The sequence below is a fragment of the Lissotriton helveticus genome, chromosome 1_2 (assembly GCF_964261635.1).
Source record: "Lissotriton helveticus chromosome 1_2, aLisHel1.1, whole genome shotgun sequence".
In the NCBI taxonomy this organism is placed as follows: Eukaryota; Metazoa; Chordata; class Amphibia; order Caudata; family Salamandridae; genus Lissotriton; species Lissotriton helveticus.
Genome location: NC_136058.1, coordinates 279,549,345 through 279,568,910, shown reverse-complemented (window position 1 = coordinate 279,568,910; position 19,566 = coordinate 279,549,345). Strand labels below are relative to the sequence as shown.

Here is a 19,566-nt window from a genome sequence, read left to right as displayed (position 1 = left end):
TCCCTGAGGCAAAGATTGAAGTTCAGCAGTGACCCCTTGCAGTCAGCCTGCAGCTCCACATATGCCCCTGAGGCAAAGATTGAAGTGCAGCAGTGACCCCTTGCAGTCAGCCTGCAGCTCCACATATGCCCCTGAGGCAAAGATTGAAGTGCAGCAGTGACCCCTTGCAGTCAGCCTGCAGCTCCACATATGCCTCTGAGGCAAAGATTGAAGTGCAGCAGTGAGCCCTTGCAGTCAGCCTGCGGCTCCACATATGCCCCTGAGGCAAAGATTGAAGTGCAGCAGTGACCCCTTGCAGTCAGCCTGCAGCTCCACATATGTCCCTGAGGCAAAGATTGAAGTGCAGCAGTGACCCCTTGCAGTCAGCCTGCAGCTCCACATATGCCCCTGAGGCAAAGATTGAAGTGCAGCAGTGACCCTTTGCAGTCAGCCTGCAGCTCCACATATGCCCCAGAGATGCAAAGATTGAAGTGCAGCAGTGACCCCTTGCAGTCAGCCTGCAGCTCCACATATGCCCCTGAGGCAAAGATTGAAGTGCAGCAGTGACCCCTTGCAGTCAGCCTGCAGCTCCACATATGCCCCTGAGGCAAAGATTGAAGTGCAGCAGTGACCCCTTGCAGTCAGCCTGCAGCTCCACATATGTCCCTGAGGCAAAGATTGAAGTGCAGCAGTGACCCCTTGCAGTCAGCCTGCAGCTCCACATATGCCCCTGAGGCAAAGATTGAAGTTCAGCAGTGACCCCTTGCAGTCAGCCTGCAGCTCCACATATGCCCCTGAGGCAAAGATTGAAGTGCAGCAGTGACCCCTTGCAGTCAGCCTGCAGCTCCACATATGCCCCTGAGGCAAAGATTGAAGTGCAGCAGTGACCCCTTGCAGTCAGCCTGCAGCTCCACATATGTCCCTGAGGCAAAGATTGAAGTGCAGCAGTGACCCCTTGCAGTCAGCCTGCAGCTCCACATATGCCCCTGAGGCAAAGATTGAAGTGCAGCAGTGCGCCGTAAAAGCCAGTCTGCAGCTCCACAGATACACAGATTGAAGTGCAGCAGTGAACCCTAGCAGTCAGCCTGCAGCTCCACATATGCCTCTGAGGCAAAGATTGAAGTGCAGCAGTGAGCCCTTGCAGTCAGCCTGCAGCTCCACATATGCCCCTGAGGCAAAGATTGAAGTGCAGCAGTGACCCTTTGCACTCAGCCTGCAGCTCCACATATGCCCCAGAGAGGCAAAGATTGAAGTGCAGCAGTGACCCCTTGCAGTCAGCCTGCAGCTCCACATATGTCCCTGAGGCAAAGATTGAAGTGCAGCAGTGACCCCTTGCAGTCAGCCTGCAGCTCCACATATGCCCCTGAGGCAAACATTGAAGTGCAGCAGTGCGCCGTAAAAGCCAGTCTGCAGCTCCACAGATACACAGATTGAAGTGCAGCAGTGAACCCTAGCAGTCAGCCTGCAGCTCCACATATGCCTCTGAGGCAAAGATTGAAGTGCAGCAGTGAGCCCTTGCAGTCAGCCTGCGGCTCCACATATGCCCCTGAGGCAAAGATTGAAGTGCAGCAGTGACCCCTTGCAGTCAGCCTGCAGCTCCACATATGCCCCTGAGGCAAAGATTGAAGTGCAGCAGTGACCCTTTGCAGTCAGCCTGCAGCTCCACATATGCCCCTGAGGCAAAGATTGAAGTGCAGCAGTGACCCCTTGCAGTCAGCCTGCAGCTCCACATATGCCCCTGAGGCAAAGATTGAAGTGCAGCAGTGACCCCTTGCAGTCAGCCTGCAGCTCCACATATGTCCCTGAGGCAAAGATTGAAGTTCAGCAGTGACCCCTTGCAGTCAGCCTGCAGCTCCACATATGCCCCTGAGGCAAAGATTGAAGTGCAGCAGTGACCCCTTGCAGTCAGCCTGCAGCTCCACATATGCCCCTGAGGCAAAGATTGAAGTGCAGCAGTGACCCCTTGCAGTCCGCCTGCAGCTCCACATATGCCCCTGAGGCAATGATTGAAGTGCAGCAGTGAGCCCTAGCAGTCAGCCTGCAGCTCCACATATGCCCCTGAGGCAAAGATTGAAGTGCAGCAGTGACCCCTTGCAGTCAGCCTGCAGCTCCACATATGCATCCGAGGCAAAGATTGAAGTGCAGCAGTGACCCCTAACAGTCAGCCTGCAGCTCAACATATGCCTCTGAGGCAAAGATTGAAGTGCAGCAGTGACCCTTAACAGTCAGCCTGCAGCTCCACATATGCCCCTGAGGCAAAGATTGAAGTGCAGCAGTGAGCCCTTGCAGTCAGCCTGCAGCTCCACATATGCCCCTGAGGCAAAGATTGAAGTGCAGCAGTGAGCCCTTGCAGTCAGCCTGCAGCTCCACATATGCCCCCTGAGGCAAAGATTGAAGTGCAGCAGTGACCACTTGCAGTCAGCCTGCAGCTCCACATAGGCCCCTGAGGCAAAGATTGAAGTGCAGCAGTGACCCCTTGCAGTCAGCCTGCAGCTCCACATATGTCCCTGAGGCAAAGCTTGAAGCGCAGCAGTGACCCATTGAAGGCAGCCTGCAGCTCCACATCTGCCCCTGAGACAGAGATTGAAGTGCAGCAGTGACCCCTTGCAGTCAGCCTGCAGCTCCACATATGCCCCTGAGACAGAGATTGAAGTGCAGCAGTGACCCCTTGCAGTCAGCCTGCAGCTACACATATGCCTCTGAGGCAACGATTGAAGTGCAGCAGTGACCCCTAACAGTCAGCCTGCAGCTCCACATATGCCTCTGAGGCAAAGATTGAAGTGCAGCAGTGACCCCTAACAGTCAGCCTGCAGCTCCACATATGCCTCTGAGGCAAAGATTGAAGTGCAGCAGTGACCCCTAACAGTCAGCCTGCAGCTCCACATATGCCTCTGAGGCAAAGATGAAGTGCAGCAGTGAGCCCTTGCAGTCAGCCTGCAGCGCCACATATGCCCCTGAGGCAAAGATTGAAGTGCAGCAGTGAGCCCTTGCAGTCAGCCTGCAGCTCCACATATGCCCCTGAGGCAAAGAGTGAAGTGCAGCAGTGACCCCTTGCAGTCAGCCTGCAGCTCCACATATGCCCCATGAGGCAAAGATTGAAGTGCAGCAGTGACCCCTTGCAGTCAGCCTGCAGCTCCACATATGCCCCTGAGGCAAAGATTGAAGTGCAGCAGTGACCCCTTGCAGTCAGCCTGCAGCTCCACATATGCCCCTGAGGCAAAGATTGAAGTGCAGCAGTGAGCCCTAGCAGTCAGCCTGCAGCTCCACATCTGCCCCTGAGACAGAGATTGAAGTGCAGCAGTGACCCCTTGCAGTCAGCCTGCAGCTCCACATCTGCCCCTGAGGCAAATATTGAAGTGCAGCAGTGACCCCTTGCAGTCAGCCTGCAGCTCCACATATGCCCCTGAGGCAAAGATTGAAGTGCAGCAGTGACCCTTTGCAGTCAGCCTGCAGCTCCACATATGCCCCAGAGAGGCAAAGATTGAAGTGCAGCAGTGACCCCTTGCAGTCAGCCTGCAGCTCCACATATGCCCCTGAGGCAAAGATTGAAGTGCAGCAGTGACCCCTTGCAGTCAGCCTGCAGCTCCACATATGCCCCTGAGGCAAAGATTGAAGTGCAGCAGTGACCCCTTGCAGTCAGCCTGCAGCTCCACATATGTCCCTGAGGCAAAGATTGAAGTGCAGCAGTGACCCCTTGCAGTCAGCCTGCAGCTCCACATATGCCCCTGAGGCAAAGATTGAAGTGCAGCAGTGCGCCGTAAAAGCCAGTCTGCAGCTCCACAGATACACAGATTGAAGTGCAGCAGTGAACCCTAGCAGTCAGCCTGCAGCTCCACATATGCCTCTGAGGCAAAGATTGAAGTGCAGCAGTGAGCCCTTGCAGTCAGCCTGCGGCTCCACATATGCCCCTGAGGCAAAGATTGAAGTGCAGCAGTGACCCCTTGCAGTCAGCCTGCAGCTCCACATATGCCCCTGAGGCAAAGATTGAAGTGCAGCAGTGACCCCTTGCAGTCAGCCTGCAGCTCCACATATGCCCCTGAGGCAAAGATTGAAGTGCAGCAGTGAGCCCTAGCAGTCAGCCTGCAGCTCCACATATGCCCCTGAGGCAAAGATTGAAGTGCAGCAGTGACCCCTTGCAGTCAGCCTGTAGCTCCACATATGCCCTGAGGCAAAGATTAAATAGTGCAGTCAGCCTGCAGCTCCACATATGCCCCTGAGGCAAAGATTGAAGTGCAGCAGTGACCCCTTGCAGTCAGCCTGCAGCTCCACATATGCCCCTGAGGCAAAGATTGAAGTGCAGCAGTGAGCCCTTGCAGTCAGCCTGCAGCTCCACATATGCCCCTGAGGCAAAGATTGAAGTGCAGCAGTGAGCCCTTGCAGTCAGCCTGCAGCTCCACATATGCCCCTGAGGCAAATATTGAAGTGCAGCAGTGACCCCTTGCAGTCAGCCTGCAGCTCCACATATGCCCCTGAGGCAAAGATTGAAGTGCAGCAGTGAGCCCTTGCAGTCAGCCTGCAGCTCCACATATGCCTCTGAGGCAAAGATTGAAGTGCAGCAGTGACCCCTTGCAGTCAGCCTGCAGCTACACATATGCCCCTGAGACAGAGATTGAAGTGCAGCAGTGACCCCTTGCAGTCAGCCTGCAGCTCCACATATGCATCTGAGGCAAAGATTGAAGCGCAGCAGTGACCCCTAACAGTCAGCCTGCAGCTCCACATATGCCTCTGAGGCAAAGATTGAAGTGCAGCAGTGACCCTTAACAGTCAGCCTGCAGCTCCACATATGCCCCTGAGGCAAAGATTGAAGTGCAGCAGTGACCCCTTGCAGTCAGCCTGCAGCTCCACTTATGCCCCTGAGGCAAAGATTGAAGTGCAGCAGTGACCCCTTGCAGTCAGCCTGCACCTCCACATATGCCCCTGAGGCAACGATTGAAGTGCAGCAGTGAGCGCTTGCAGTCAGCCTGCAGCTCCACATATGCCCTTGAGGCAAATATTGAAGTGCAGCAGTGACCCCTTGCAGTCAGCCTGCAGCTCCACATATGCCCCTGAGGCAAAGATTGAAGTGCAGCAGTGAGCCCTTGCAGTCAGCCTGCAGCTCCACATATGTCCCTGAGGCAAAGCTTGAAGCGCAGCAGTGACCCCTTGCAGGCAGCCTGCAGCTCCACATCTGCCCCTGAGACAGAGATTGAAGTGCAGCAGTGACCCCTTGCAGTCAGCCTGCAGCTCCACATCTGCCCCCGAGGCAAAGATTGAAGTGCAGCAGTGACCCCTTGCAGACAGCCTGCAGCTCCACATCTGCCCCTGAGACAGAGATTGAAGTGCAGCAGTGACCGCTTGCAGTCAGCCTGCAGCTCCACATATGCCTCTGAGGCAAAGATTGAAGTGCAACAGTGAGCCCTTGCAGTCAGCCTGCAGCTCCACATATGCCTCTGAGCCAAAGATTGAAGTGCAGCAGTGAGCCCTTGCAGTCAGCCTGCAGCTCCACATATGCCCCTGAGGTAAAGATTGAAGTGCAGCAGCGAGCCGTAAAAGCCAGTCTGCAGCTCCACATCTTGAAATTACTGTTCGTCCCTGAGATTGAGACAGAAGTGCAGCAGTGACCCTTAGTTGTACGCCTGCAGTTTTCCTCCGTCCCTGGGATGGATGCAAACAGAAGTGCCGCAGTGACCCTTAGTAGTAGTCCCGCAGTTTCCCTTAGTCCCTGAGATGCAGACAGAAGTGCAGTAGTGACCCTTAGTAGTAGGCTTGCAGTTTCCCTTAGCCCCTGAGATGCAGGCAGAAGTGCAGCAGGGACCCTTAGTAGTAGGCCTGCTGTTTCCCTTAGTCCCTGAGATGAAGACAGAAGTGCAGTAGTGACCCTTAGTAGTAGGCTGCAGTTTCCCTTAGTCCCCGAGATGCAGACAGAAGTGCAGCAGTGACCCTTAGTAGTAGGCCTGCAGTTTCCCTCGGTACTGGAGATGCCGACAGAAGTGCAGCAGTGATCCTTAGTAGTAGGCCTGTAGTTTCCCGTAGTCTCTGGGGTGGAGACAGAAGTGCAGCAGTGACCCTTGGTAGTAGGCCTGCAGTTTCCCTTAGTCCCTGAGATACAGACAGAATGCAGCAGTGACCTTTAGTAGTAGGCCTGCAGTTTCCCTCCGTCCCTGAGATGCAGACAGAAGTGCAGCAGTGACCCTTAGTAGTAGGTCTGCAGTTTCCCTTAGTCCCTGAGATGCAGACAAAAGTGCAGCAGTGATCATTAGTAGTAGGCCTGTAGTTTCCCTTACTCCCTGGGGTAGAGACAGAAGTGCAGTAGTAACCCTTAGTAGTAGGTCTGCAGTTTCCCTTAGTCCCTGAGATGCAGACAAAAGTGCAGCAGTGATCATTAGTAGTAGGCCTGTAGTTTCCCTTAGTCCCTGGGGTAGAGACAGAAGTGCAGTAGTAACCCTTAGTAGTAGGCCTGCAGTTTCCCTTAGTCCCTGAGGTGCAGACAGAAGTTCAGCAGTGACCCTTAGTAGTAGGCCTGCAATTTCCCTTAGTACCTGGGGTAGAGACAGAAGTGCAGCAGTGACCCTTAGTAGTACGCCTGCAGTTTCCCTCCGTCCCTGAGATGGATGCAGACAGAAGTGACCCTTAGTAGTAGTCCTGCAGTTTCCCTTAGTCCCTGAGATGCAGACAGAAGTGCAGAAGTGACCCTTAGTAGTAGGCCTGCAGTTTCCCTTAGTCCCGGAGATACAGACAGAAGTTCAGCAGTGGCCCTTAGTAGTAGGCCTGCAATTTCCCTTAGTACCTGGGGTAGAGACAGAAGTGCAGCAGTGACCCTTAGTAGTACGCCTGCAGTTTCCCTCCGTCCCTGAGATGGATGCAGACAGAAGTGACCCTTAGTAGTAGTCCTGCAGTTTCCCTTAGTCCCTGAGATGCAGACAAAAGTGCAGAAGTGACCCTTAGTAGTAGGCCTGCAGTTTCCCTTAGTCCCGGAGATACAGACAGAAGTTCAGCAGTGACCCTTAGTAGTAGGCCTGCAATTTCCCTTAGTACCTGGGGTAGAGACAGAAGTGCAGCAGTGACCCTTAGTAGTACGCCTGCAGTTTCCCTCCGTCCCTGAGATGGATGCAGACAGAAGTGACCCTTAGTAGTAGTCCTGCAGTTTCCCTTAGTCCCTGAGATGCAGACAGAAGTGCAGAAGTGACCCTTAGTAGTAGGCCTGCAGTTTCCCTTAGTCCCGGAGATACAGACAGAAGTTCAGCAGTGGCCCTTAGTAGTAGGCCTGCAGTTTCCCTTAGTCCCTGATGTGCAGACAGAAGTTCAGCACTGACCCTTTGTAGCAGGCCTGCAGTTTCCCTTAGTCCCTGAGATACAGACAGAAATGCAGAAGTGACCCTTAGTAGTAGGCCTGCAGTTTCCCTCTGTCCCCGAGATGGATGTAGACAGAAATGCAGCAGTGACCATTAGTAGTAGGCCTGTAGTTTCCCTTAGTACATGAGATGCAGACCGAAGTGCGGCAGTGACCCTTAGTAGTAGGCCTGCGGTTTCCCTTAGTGCCTGAGATGCAGACAGAAGTGCAGCAGTGACCCTTAGTAGTAGGCTTGTAGTTTCTCTTAGTCCCTGAGGTGCAGACAGAAGTGTAGTAGTGACCCTTAGCAGTAGGCTTGTAGTTTCTCTCAGTCCCTGAGATGCAGACAGACGTTCAGCAGTGACCCTTAATAGTAGGCCTGCAGTTTCCCTTAGTCCCTGAGATGCAGACAGAAGTGCAGCAGTGACCCTTAGTAGTAGGCCTGCAGTTTCCCTCAGTCCATGAAATGCAGACAGAAGGGCAGCAGTGACCCTTAGTAGTAGGCCTGCAGTTTCCCTCCGTCCCTGAGATGGATGCAGACAGAAGTGACCCTTAGTAGTAGGCCTGCAGTTTCCCTCGGTCCATGAAATGCAGACAGAAGTTCAGCAGTGACCCTTATTAGTAGGCCTGCGGTTTCCCTTAGTGCCTGAGATGCAGACAGAAGTGCAGCAGTGACCCTTAGTAGTAGGCCTGCGGTTTCCCTTAGTCCCTGGGGTAGAGACAGAAGTTCAGCAGTGACCCTTATTAGTAGGCCTGCGGTTTCCCTTAGTGCCTGAGATGCAGACAGAAGTGCAGCAGTGACCCTTAGTAGTAGGCCTGCGGTTTCCCTTAGTGCCTGAGATGCAGACAGAAGTGCAGCAGCGACCCTTAGTAGTAGGCCTGCGGTTTCCCTTAGTGCCTGAGATGCAGACAGAAGTGCAGCAGTGACCCTTAGTAGTAGGCCTGCGGTTTCCCTTAGTCCCTGGGGTAGAGACAGAAGTTCAGCAGTGACCCTTATTAGTAGGCCTGCGGTTTCCCTTAGTGCCTGAGATGCAGACAGAAGTGCAGCAGTGACCCTTAGTAGTAGGCCTGCGGTTTCCCTTAGTCCCTGGGGTAGAGACAGAAGTGCAGCAGTGATCATTAGTAGTAGGCCTGCGGTTTCCCTTAGTCCCTGGGGTAGAGACAGAAGTGCAGCAGTGACCCTTAGTAGTAGGCCTGCGGTTTCCCTTAGTGCCTGAGATGCAGACCGAAGTGCAGCAGTGACCCTTAGTAGTAGGCCTGCGGTTTCCCTTAGTGCCTGAGATGCAGACAGAAGTGCAGCAGCGACCCTTAGTAGTAGGCCTGCGGTTTCCCTTAGTGCCTGAGATGCAGACAGAAGTGCAGCAGTGACCCTTAGTAGTAGGCCTGCGGTTTCCCTTAGTCCATGAGATGCAGACCGAAGTGCAGCAGCGACCCTTACTGTCGGTAAGAGGCCTCGGTGCGGATTGTCTCTGGTTTGTAAACTGAGCATGCGCAGAGCGGTCGATGAAGCATTACCAATAATAGCAGCTGCCAGCGCCGCTGTGCTGTAGGTGTGGCGAGGTGGCCTGAGCAGGCTTGTGTGCTGAAGTAAAGTGTGTACCGCCCCTAATGACCCGGTCTCTCTCTCTCTCCTCTCTTGCAGGCTGCCCGGACAGTGCGAGTACTTAGGACTGCAGGTTGCTGATTACTTCAAGCAGTGGATTAACCTGAAAAAGGTACCGTCCCCCGAGCACTCTGGCTCCCAGCTCGCCCACCCCCGCCCCGTCCCTCGAGTATAATATCCAGGCCCCTCATTTGCATGTAAATTAACAGGCTTCCCTCCCCCTGCCTCCTTCCCATTGTGTGTCCTCTAATAGCCTTCTTGCACCGAGCTGTGTGAGCTGCGACCAGCAGCTGATGTGTGCATCTCCTGTCTGAGCTGAGGCTCTGGGGGCCAGCGGGCCAGGGAGTGAGTGTGGAGCAGTGGAAGGCCCCGCACCCTGCAGAATGGGATGGCGGCCCCCCCGAGCCTCATTGACCTTGGACCCATGGGGCTCTCTCCACCCCCCCCCTCCTCCTCCCCTCCTGCAGGAGTTGCGTGATCGAGGCCCATTCAGAGCAGAAGGCCCTGCATAAGCAAACAACCAAACATAGCATTCTTTTCGCCTCTGCGCTTGACTTTTTCGCTCTTAACAATTTGGTCAATGTATTGATTAATACTTATTTACTTGTGCAGTGTATAGTTTTGATTTTCAGGCCAAGGCAAATAGGTTCCTTTTCGTGGTGGCAGCTGGTGTTCACCAGTCAGGAACCCACCAGCGGTTGGTTTGGTTCAGGGGTCCCCTCTAGGAGGGATACTGCTGAGTGCATAGAATAATAAGTCTGACACTGGAATCAGTGCAGGTTTATTATTTTGAGGTGTTTGATACTAAACATCCCAGGATTCAGTGAAGCATTATGGTGCTAGGAAACACGTAATGACCAGTCTCTAGAACATATACTCAGGGTGGCTTTGCTGGGCACTTACATCTAAGAATGGCCTTAGATATTATAGGACCTGTCTGCTCATGCAGGTAGGTCCTCACAGGAGGTATAGGGCACCCTGCCTTAAGAGTGACTTATCTAGGCCTCATGCGGGGCTGGCATGGCACACAGGGTGCCATGTTGAATCTTAACCTCTAGCTGCACCACAGCATGCAGGCTGTAATGGCAATGGTGCCTGTGTGTGGTGAGAGATCTCTGAGAAAGGCATAACGCGTGCTGCAGCTCTGTGGCCATTCCCTGGCTACCATGCCCGTGGTACTATATATGCCCCTTACAAGGGACTTACATGTAGTCTAGAGTTGTACCAATTGTGGAAACAATGGTAGAGGTTAGGGAAAGAACACAGGCCATGGGAACCTGAGTGGCTGGGACCCAGGGCACACTCAATCAAATTGCATTAGGTAGCTATCAAAAAGGTAGGGCGCAAACATGCAGAAAGGACACTTTCCTACACATGGTGATTCATTATCCAGGGACTGCGGTGTTCCAGATAGTAATTACCTGCATCAGTTCCCTTTTAGCCATAAAAAAATAACATTCTAAACATGCCTGATTTTAAAACTGTGCTACTCCTTGGGACTCGAATTTGGTAGTGAGACTGTCTCAGACGTCTCATGAAAAGATGAAGGAGCAAAGGCACTGGGATGACTAAGGGTCAGGTGTACTATTACATCGCATCAAGTAGTCTCAATTTGCGACTAGTGTTTTTCCAACCTATGTAGACCCAAACTATGTACAAATTCCAAATCTGAAGGAGTCAGAATTAATATTCATGAGGTATTCGCAAATAGCTATTTGATTGGATCGATAATGATGTGCAAGGGTCAGCTGACCACCATGTTTCTGATAGCTTTTCAAATGAAGATTATTCTTACTTTTTTTGTTAATCGTCCCCTTTTCCTTAAAGTAAATGGGCTGAACTCATATCAGTTGAGCTTTTGAAAGGGACACTCCCAATATGCCCTTCTAAGTACTGAATCTATATGGAGTCCAAACAAATTTTAGAAGCCTTTAAAATATAATTGGATTACTAAATGGGTTTAGTAAATAGCAAACAACATTTCTGCGGGTGTACACAGCTATTTGGACTGTTTGCAACCATAAAAACATTTATACAACTTGCATCATAGCTGCACAACATCAGACAGTTAAGTGAAGCTGAAGAACTAAAACTACAATTTTTACTTGTTCCTAGGATCTTGGCTTTCCCACTACATTTTGATGAGTGAACCAAAAGGATGGGTTCAGTCTTCAAAGACATAATATCCAATGAGCAAGTGTTGGGTTCCAATCCAGTTTTATGATCACACTCCTACAAACTCTTAAGTCATATTCTAAATTCTTCCAATCTTGTAAAGATAACCAAAGACAAAAAATGAATGTCTAAGATCACACAACTTTGTCCCATTCAGAGACCAGGATTAAAGAAAATTTCCCCTGGTTCCACAGTTTCCAAAATTTCCTCTAGATCACCTATGTGGAGGTGGTTCTGACAGCAAGATGCAAAGAAGGCTGTCCCCAGGGGTATGACACTGTTGGGGGCCAAGCTCAGATTTTAATGCAGCGTTTATTGTCAACATATTTTGTTAAAGGCATGGCTAGATGTAAAAAAGAAAAAAAAAACACTTTCTAGACTCTTTGCTCTTCTATCCCTCTACTATCCTTTTCAATCCAAATAACAGACTAACGTGTCCACCACTCAAATTAATTTCATATTTCCCTATACTAATTCACCACTAATCCTGTTTTGGGGTCCGGAGTAGCGTGCTACCTGCCAAAAAGCACTCCAACACCTCATCAGGGGTAGCAAGCACTATATAAATGCAATTACAATATAATAAAACACAAAATAACATAACATAACATACCTCATCAACAGATTATAAGTGTTCTTGAGCCATGTATCAGCTCATATTCACAGACACCAGTTCCTAATTAAATATGTGACACATTTCTAATACGCATGTCCACACATGAACTACCTGATGCTGTAAATATCAGCCGAAGCCGTCCTCTGCAGAATCAGTTAAGTTGAAAGTTGCCAAGTTTCGATCACCTTCCTCAAATGAGGCAGGATCGTGATTTCACTAAAAGCCAAAGGAGGGTCGCACCTCAGATCGTGCCCAGAATGGAGCAAGCCCACCAGTGCTTCTTTTCTCTGAAAAAATGAGGCACTAGCAGAAGAATGAGATTTCAGGGCTTATTAAAACCTGGACTATAAAACTGGATATGTTCTTTGGAGATGTATGTCTGTGTTTCTAATCTCTGAGACTATTAACTCCAATCCCATTGATTGAGGTAGAGCTACTTTACTTCATCACCCCCACCGCTATCACCTCTGTTCTTACCTCGTTCTCCTATCTCTCTGAAGCTGTTGACACTGTGGATCATTACACTGTTACCCCTATTGTCTCTGTGTGTTCTACACTGGACTTTTCCACCTGTTAATTAGATGAGTTCTCATGTTTTTTCCCACCGACATCATTACTTGAACCCCCAGAGCCCCATAAAACTTCATTCAGGGCTGTAAAGGGTTAAGAAAGGTGGAGGGGTCTCTAAAAGGGGTGTGGGCAAAAAAGCTGAACTAGGAATTCTTTCCAAGTGACATGGCAAATGTAATTAAGGGTGTGGCTTAAAACACAAAAACTAAAATGTTGTGCTTCACACCGTGTGCCACCTGGCCAGTCAGTATCTGGGGACATCCGAGTTTTCCATTCTTGCATGAGACCGGTCACAATACCACCAACACATTTACCTAAAGCAAGCTAAACATATTGACTTTGCCAGTGTTTGTTAGATTAGTTAGATTAGATTATGTAGATTAGTGAACAACAAGTTTGTTGTGAATATATATTTTTTAAACTGTGTTTATTTGTATACAGAGCAACGGCACAGATACAGAGACCGGTTTAGAGCATGACTAAGTCAGGTTTTACACAGCATATAGTGCCCAACTCATACATATTATTCATGCCCAAATAATCTTTCTTGCGTGTGCATTGACAGTTTGTTCTTTAATACTTAACCTTCTAATACATATGAATCAAAACATCAAGATCATAATCCACCCACCCCCTCCCTTCTGCTCACCCACCATCGTCTGAAGTGAAAATGTTAACCATCACCAAGGTCTGTGGAAGGCTTAGTGGCTTTGGGATGTTTCAGACTCTCCTTCTCCCCTTAGCATTACTTTGCTCTGCAGTCTCTCATCTTAAGAGCCGTTCATGCCCTTTATCTCCCCACATGTTTCTGAAAACCTCCACGTGCATATCTCACACAGTTACAATTGGCACACATGCCACCATCTCTCTGGGCACCCTGCATCGAGGTCAAGGACTGGGTGTGCAAGAAGTGTGCACACGTTCATGATCCACTGACCGTGCGAGCTACTCGCATTTCCTTAGACTTTAACTTTCGAGGTCTCAGTTGTGCCTCGTTGTGAATACTCACCCGATTCAGTTCAAAGTATGCACAATGCAAGAGTCATATGTTACTAGAAAAAACGACAGATGCACAGCATCGTGAAAAGCAAACCGTGCTATCTGAGAATACAAGATGAAGAAAACCTGTAAAATTGAAATGGGGATTGCATCACTGGCCTGGACCAGTTTAGTGATTTGTACAGCCTTTGTAGAAAATGGATCAGTATTTTTGTTTAATAGAGTTAAGGACATGAATATTGAGCCCGATAAGGTCCCGTTCCAAAGTTGTTTCATAAATACTGCAGGAGACCAGACAGGACCCAACCCACTTAAAGCCCCGCTTTTATTCTCACTCTTCACACGTCTTTCTCTGCGACCTCTCTTCCTCCTGCTTGTCCACGATCTATCAAGAGTGCTCCTCTGCCTTTTAGGTAGGTTGTGCTACAGAAATACCATAGTGATGGTGAGCTTGTCTCCTAGATAAGCAGGGCTGCTGTTGGTGGTAACTTTGTAAAATATGTAGTTTGTTTTGATGATGGTGTAAGCTGCAAACAGGGGACAACGGAGGATGGTGATGGAATCATATTTGTTCAGCCTGTAGATGAGATGTAGTGCAGCATGTAGGATTCCCAGAAGGGGTGCCAGTGAAAAGTATGAAAGGTCGCGGAGTAGTGCATATGTGAGGGTATGAGGATTGAACCGTAGCTCTGCAGTTGCTTCCGAAGAGAAGCAGTTTGACTTTCTTTACAAGAGAGAGATGGTAAGAGGCCATCTTTGTTTTTTGTCAGTGTATTCCTTGAGGGTGAGGGTGGTGTCCAGGGTGACTCCAAGTGACTTGGCATTCAGTGAAAGTGTGGGTTTGAATCCTTCAAGCCTCATGTCATTGAGCCACGTTTGTACTGTATCTTGATTGCTGTTGGCCAAATAACAGGATTTCAGACTAGGCTGGTTTAAGATTCTGGGCATTCAGGTCTGGATGAAGTTCAACCTGTGCTTGAGGTGTAGAATGTCTGAAGCAAAGGATTTACATAATGAGGATTGTCGACCGCTACACTCGGTGTCCTAGACAACCCAAACATTTCAATCAGATACTCCCTTAGGACTATGGGGTGGGGAGACCAATGGAGTGTCTCCTCTCTCATGATTCACCTTAAAAGAAATAACCCTGAGGTGCACCAATCTGCAATTTGGAGGGTCCCTAGGATTTAGGGATCCTTAAAAGTGTTGGAAAAAGAAAAAAAAACAAGGAGGAAATTCAGAGATAAAGTAAACCAGGGTTGGGATGGCACTGCACCATATTGTGTTTAGTTTCGTCCGTATAAGTTCTTTGATGCAAGAAGTGCAGACTGTCTCCCAGCTACAGTTAAAGACATTTCGGAGTTAGAATATATATTTTTTTAGTTCCATACATCAACGGTTGTAAACTGAAAGGAGACCTTTTTGAAGATGGCAGGATTATTACTGGATTTAACTCGAAACAATAAATTGTAATGCATGCCTTGGAGGGCTAAAGTTCACTCAAAGGAACTTGTGATCTGAGTCACCGAGCTCTTGGTCTGTGGTACAAGGGAGCCAGGCACTAGCTGAGGCTTTTCAGGAGTTTTGTCATCGCCCTAAAATAGCGAGGGTACAATCCTCTAACGCCAAGGCCTAAGGACAACATGCAGCACATGTTGAGATCCAGCCAGAATCCCCTTTTACCAGCCTTTGTGTGTTCCTCAGGCTTAACTCCGTGTCTCATCACAGAGGCTGGTGGTGCTGTGAGAGAGCATGCTGGCCAGGCACAGTTACCACTCCTGGGGGTCAGCATACCTGCACTGTGCCCGGCTTGTAGGGTCCATCTGCAGCGTCTTTGGGATAGGACTTCTGGATAACGTCTGAGCAGTCTGAATCTCTTCTGACTGGATGATAGCTCAGTGCGTACATCACTCCAGGTTAGCGGGTGGACAGACCAGGAGTTGTCACATCAGGGTTGGTCCAGGCCCATCGGACACATGCAGCTCATGTGCAGGGAGACCAGTTTTGGGTAGCTCTGGCTTTCAAGGACTGTTTGTGCTAGTTTGGTAGCAGAGCATTGCCAACCAAGCCTTTTGTAGTTTTCAAAGGCTTGGCACAGCCAATCAGTGTGGTTCATATTTGCAGGCTCCTCCTGCTGTTGGAGTCAGATGTGGATTGCGAAGCAACAGGCCAGAATTTTAAATTGAGGGCCACTGCTGCTGGCCAGAACAGGGCGTGTTCTGCTCTTGTCGTTTCAAAGGTGCTGAGTAGATTTCTATACCTTGCAGTGATTAGCGCTCCTTCTTTTTGATCGAGTTTCTACCGTTGGAACTTTTGAGTGTTCCCAAAGAGTGAAACTGAGGAAAGGCGAAGGATTGGGGGATGGCCATGTACTAGCGAGGTAGTCACTTGTACATCATTTCATGTCACATACATTCACTGTAGCATGGGCTAAAAGCCACACCTGGGTTGAGGGTGAAGAGGGTCCCTGTTACAAGGAGTCACTGGCCTATATATACAATACAATAAATGTACTCCTACCAGCTAGTAGCTTCATAGAGGGGTGTGTGGTGGGGCGTTGAGCACTGTTTTCCATCTCAACAACCCCTCTTTGAAGATTTACTTGGAGGCAGATCTTTTGGGAGTTGCTTTCTTTTCCAAAAGAGACAATAGTTCTGCTGGTGAGTGCTGTTCCTGGGTGGGTCCTTGGGTTATGGGCCACCTGTGTTGGCAAAACATCTAACAATAGGAACTCTAGATGGTACACCTGGTACAAGCAATTTTCAGCTCATTCCTACAGTTCAGAATACTGCTGTGATATAGTATTGAAGGCAGCAGAGGGCTTTAATGGCTTGACCATGATGAGAACCCCAGTACTTTGATTCTAGCACCCCAACCCATAGATCACTAGGGATGTGTTGGTTCCGTACCTGGAATGGTGTGTTTGGGCGCTGTTGGTAGAGACGAGCAAACAAGTAAGGCATCCTCTACCTCATGTCAGGAGGTTTGTGTTCATGCAGCGATGAGCCTGGCGGTTAGCATGTGGATAGTACAGTACCTTGTACTTTCCGATCTGTGGTGGCCATTGGTGTAGCGCCTGCTGCCTGGCTTGATGTAGGAGAAGAAGAGTTTTAAGACCGCTTCCACCTTTGTCCCTAGAAGCGGATGTTTGTGCAGTGCTATATGTGCGTCTTTAAAAGGATTATGTAGTTCTGTGCACTTCCCGTCTGTGGGAGGTGTTAGGGCAGTGCTAGGTCAACTTGAAATAAATCTGTATTGTAAGGCACCTTGTGACAGGATAGTGCTGCCCAGCACTCTGTGTGTATGTATATAGTTAACTTCATCATATTGATAATCACATGATATTGATCAGTAGCCAACATTCATTTCCGTTTAAACGGTCACAGTGGTGCAAAGCGCAGTTTATTTTGAATCCTTTATTTTTTCATTCTTCATATAAAATCGATTTAATTGTAGCCAAAGATATCGTCTATCCTGAACGCCAGCAGGTTTTGTTCTCTTGGAACATTTTCAGGGCTTAAAACTCCATGTCATTTTGATCACTGAAGTAGTTTTTATCCTGCATACATGTCCAAATAAAAAGCATTGTAGAAATTCGGTGCATTGTGGGTTTATGCTGTGAAGGAACCCCGGGAGCGCGCTGTTCACGACGCTGGCTGCAGGGACTGGCGAATTCTGTATAAGCGGGTTGACACCTGGGGCATAAAGACTATCTGTGCGAGACCACAACTAGTGTCATATTGTAAGGCCTCGTGCACTCCTGCTAAAGGATAGCTCTTAGTGCAGCGAAACATCTGCTGGGAAAGTAGAGCATTGTACGATCCGTTGTATTGCATGCCCTGGCGGGCCTGTCAGTGCAGCGAAACATCTGCTGGGAAAGTAGAGTATTGTACTGACCTCAACGCGCAAGTGAGGATCGGGATGGGCGGGGAGATCTCTGGGGCTATTAAGGTGGGAAGAGGGGTCAGACAGGGGTGGGTTTTAGCACCCCTGCTTTTTATCATTTATATCAATGGGCTCAGCAACTCTTTAAAGCAGGTGACCTTAGATGTCCCAAAAATTAAAGGAAATTACTACCAGCACTTCTCTATGCGGATGATGCGGTCCTTATGGGCCGCAGACCAAACGCTTTATGTATACTTGTTAAAACCTTCAAACAGCATATGGATGACTTGGATCTGCGTGTGAATTTTAAAAAATCTTTTATTATGTCATGTGGGCCAGGGAAGAGACGGCTTAACACCATGGTGCTGGGGACCGATAGGTTACATTCCAGTAGTCTATTCCCATATTTAGGGATGGTCTCTGCTGCGAACGGCTCGTGGAGTGGACATTTGGCCCACGCCACGAGCAAGTTCTCAAAGGCCATCAATTCTATTCTCAGCCTACCTCGCCCAAAGAAAATAGGTGCAACTAAAGCAATTTTAAATTTTTTTAATTACAGTGCGCCCCAGTAGCTACATATTGGGCAGAGATATGGGGCTCAGTAAAAACACATAGAATCCAATTAGAAGAAAATCGTTTTTGCAGGAAAATCCTAGGCGCTCCAATCTCCACCTCTGAGTATATTTGCCATAAGGAACTAAACTTGCACTTTGTATGTGATTTTATTGAGACAAGACCAGCGCTATTCTGGCTCATGATCTGGAGGAATGAATCAGCCACTTTGACACAAGAAATTATAAGTGACTGTCTTAACTGTGAAAAAGGAATGGCCATCCCCTGGCTCTCTGAAGTTTATAATAGTTTATGCAGGGTGGATAAAGGCCACCTCTTTTCGGACCCCTCCAGAATCGAACTTAAGGATAAGAATAAGGTCAAATATGCACTATACGCACTCTATAACTCAGAAAGGACAAAAAGGGAACGTAATAAATCATCAGTTGTGAATTATGAGTAATGAGATGTATTGACATCCACTCCCACTTTATCTCATTCTACCAATGACCAACTGGGAAAGATCACTCCTGTTCCGTTTAAGGGCAGGAACTGTACGATTTTTATTATGTTTCCCTCTGGGTTACCACTCAAAATCACATTACGAGCCTTGTCCTTGTGACGGAGTGAGCACGCAAAATGACTTGCACTTTTTCTTCTTTTGTAAATATTATTTAAAATATATTAAATGTTTTTTATCTTTGTATTTTAAGAAACACAGACCCATCTCCTTAGGGCAATCCTATCTGATGTTACTTTTGTTGGATACTGATGAACTGGTCTTTCGCATTAGCACTTTTTTGAGACTTATCACTCGTGTACGTAAAATGATGGAAAATCCTTGAACATCTCTTATAAATTTGCTGCTATAATAATCTGTTGTCCAAATTCTGAATTTTAGAAATGTATTGTACATTTTTAATGGGATCTTTTTATGATATTCTGTATAAAAGACTGCTTTTATGAATTTTTGAAATTCGAATAAAGACTATTGAATCTGAATCTGAATCTGGTCCTCCCAGCTAGTTCATTGCCCAGGGTTAATTGTAAAGCAGCCTGGGAGCCTGTTGGCAGAGTGTTGGGTCTGGTTGTGAAGCAGTCCCTCTTGCTGTGGAGTGCCTGTTAGAGCAGCACTAGATCTGGTTTAGAAGGATCAGTGTTGTAAAGCACCTTGTCCCTCCTCGCATACTGCCTTGCATGTGTTTTTAGTTTAGCGCTAGGTGTGGTGAAGAAGCAGCAGCATTTCAATGCACCTCGTTCCTCCTGCCCCAACGTGCATGTTAGTGCAGCGGTAGAGCGTTTTAGTGGAAGTATTGTAGGGCACTTTGTACCTGTTAATGCAGCGTTGAGTCTGGTTGAGCAGCAGTATTGTACGACACCTTGTCTCTCCTCCCCTGCGGGACCTGTTAGTGTAGCACTAGGTCTGGTTAAGTGTTGTAGGACAAATTGTCCTCCAGCCATCCTGCCCCAGTGTGCATTGTAGTGCAGTGCTAGGTGTGGTTTAGAAAAAGCAGTATCGTAGGTCACTTTGTTCCTCCTCCCCTGGTGCACCTGTAAGTGCAGCACTAGGTCTGGTTAAAAAGCAATATTGTGGGATACCTTGCCCTTACTGCAGTGCAACGGCTGTTTGTGTAACACCAGATCTGGTTTAGAATCAGTATTTGAAGGCACCTTGTCCCTCCTGCCCCGGGGTCCCATTTAGTGCAGCACCAGATCTGGTTAGGAAGCAGTATAGTAAGGCACCTTCCAACACCTCTCCAGGGGCACCTGCTAGTGTTGCACCAGGTCAGGTTAAGTAGTAGCATTAAAAGGCATAATGTCGCTCATGCCTAGGGGTGTGTTAGTGCAGCACTAAGTATGTTTAAGATGCAGTGTTAG

At 48.8% G+C, this 19,566-nt stretch overlaps 1 protein-coding gene across 7 annotated transcripts in view; it reads left to right on the top strand.

Moving 5' to 3' along the window:
- The window catches only part of ERI3 (ERI1 exoribonuclease family member 3), a 1,714,120-nt gene that overhangs the window by 813,390 nt on the left and 881,164 nt on the right, over nucleotides 1–19,566 (top strand). For all 7 annotated transcript variants that reach the window (XM_078671725.1, XM_078671720.1, XM_078671724.1 and 4 more), the window contains one exon: nucleotides 8,931–9,003. In XM_078671725.1, coding sequence (XP_078527851.1) covers nucleotides 8,931–9,003 — 73 coding nt within the window. The remainder of the gene's footprint in view (nucleotides 1–8,930; nucleotides 9,004–19,566) is intronic.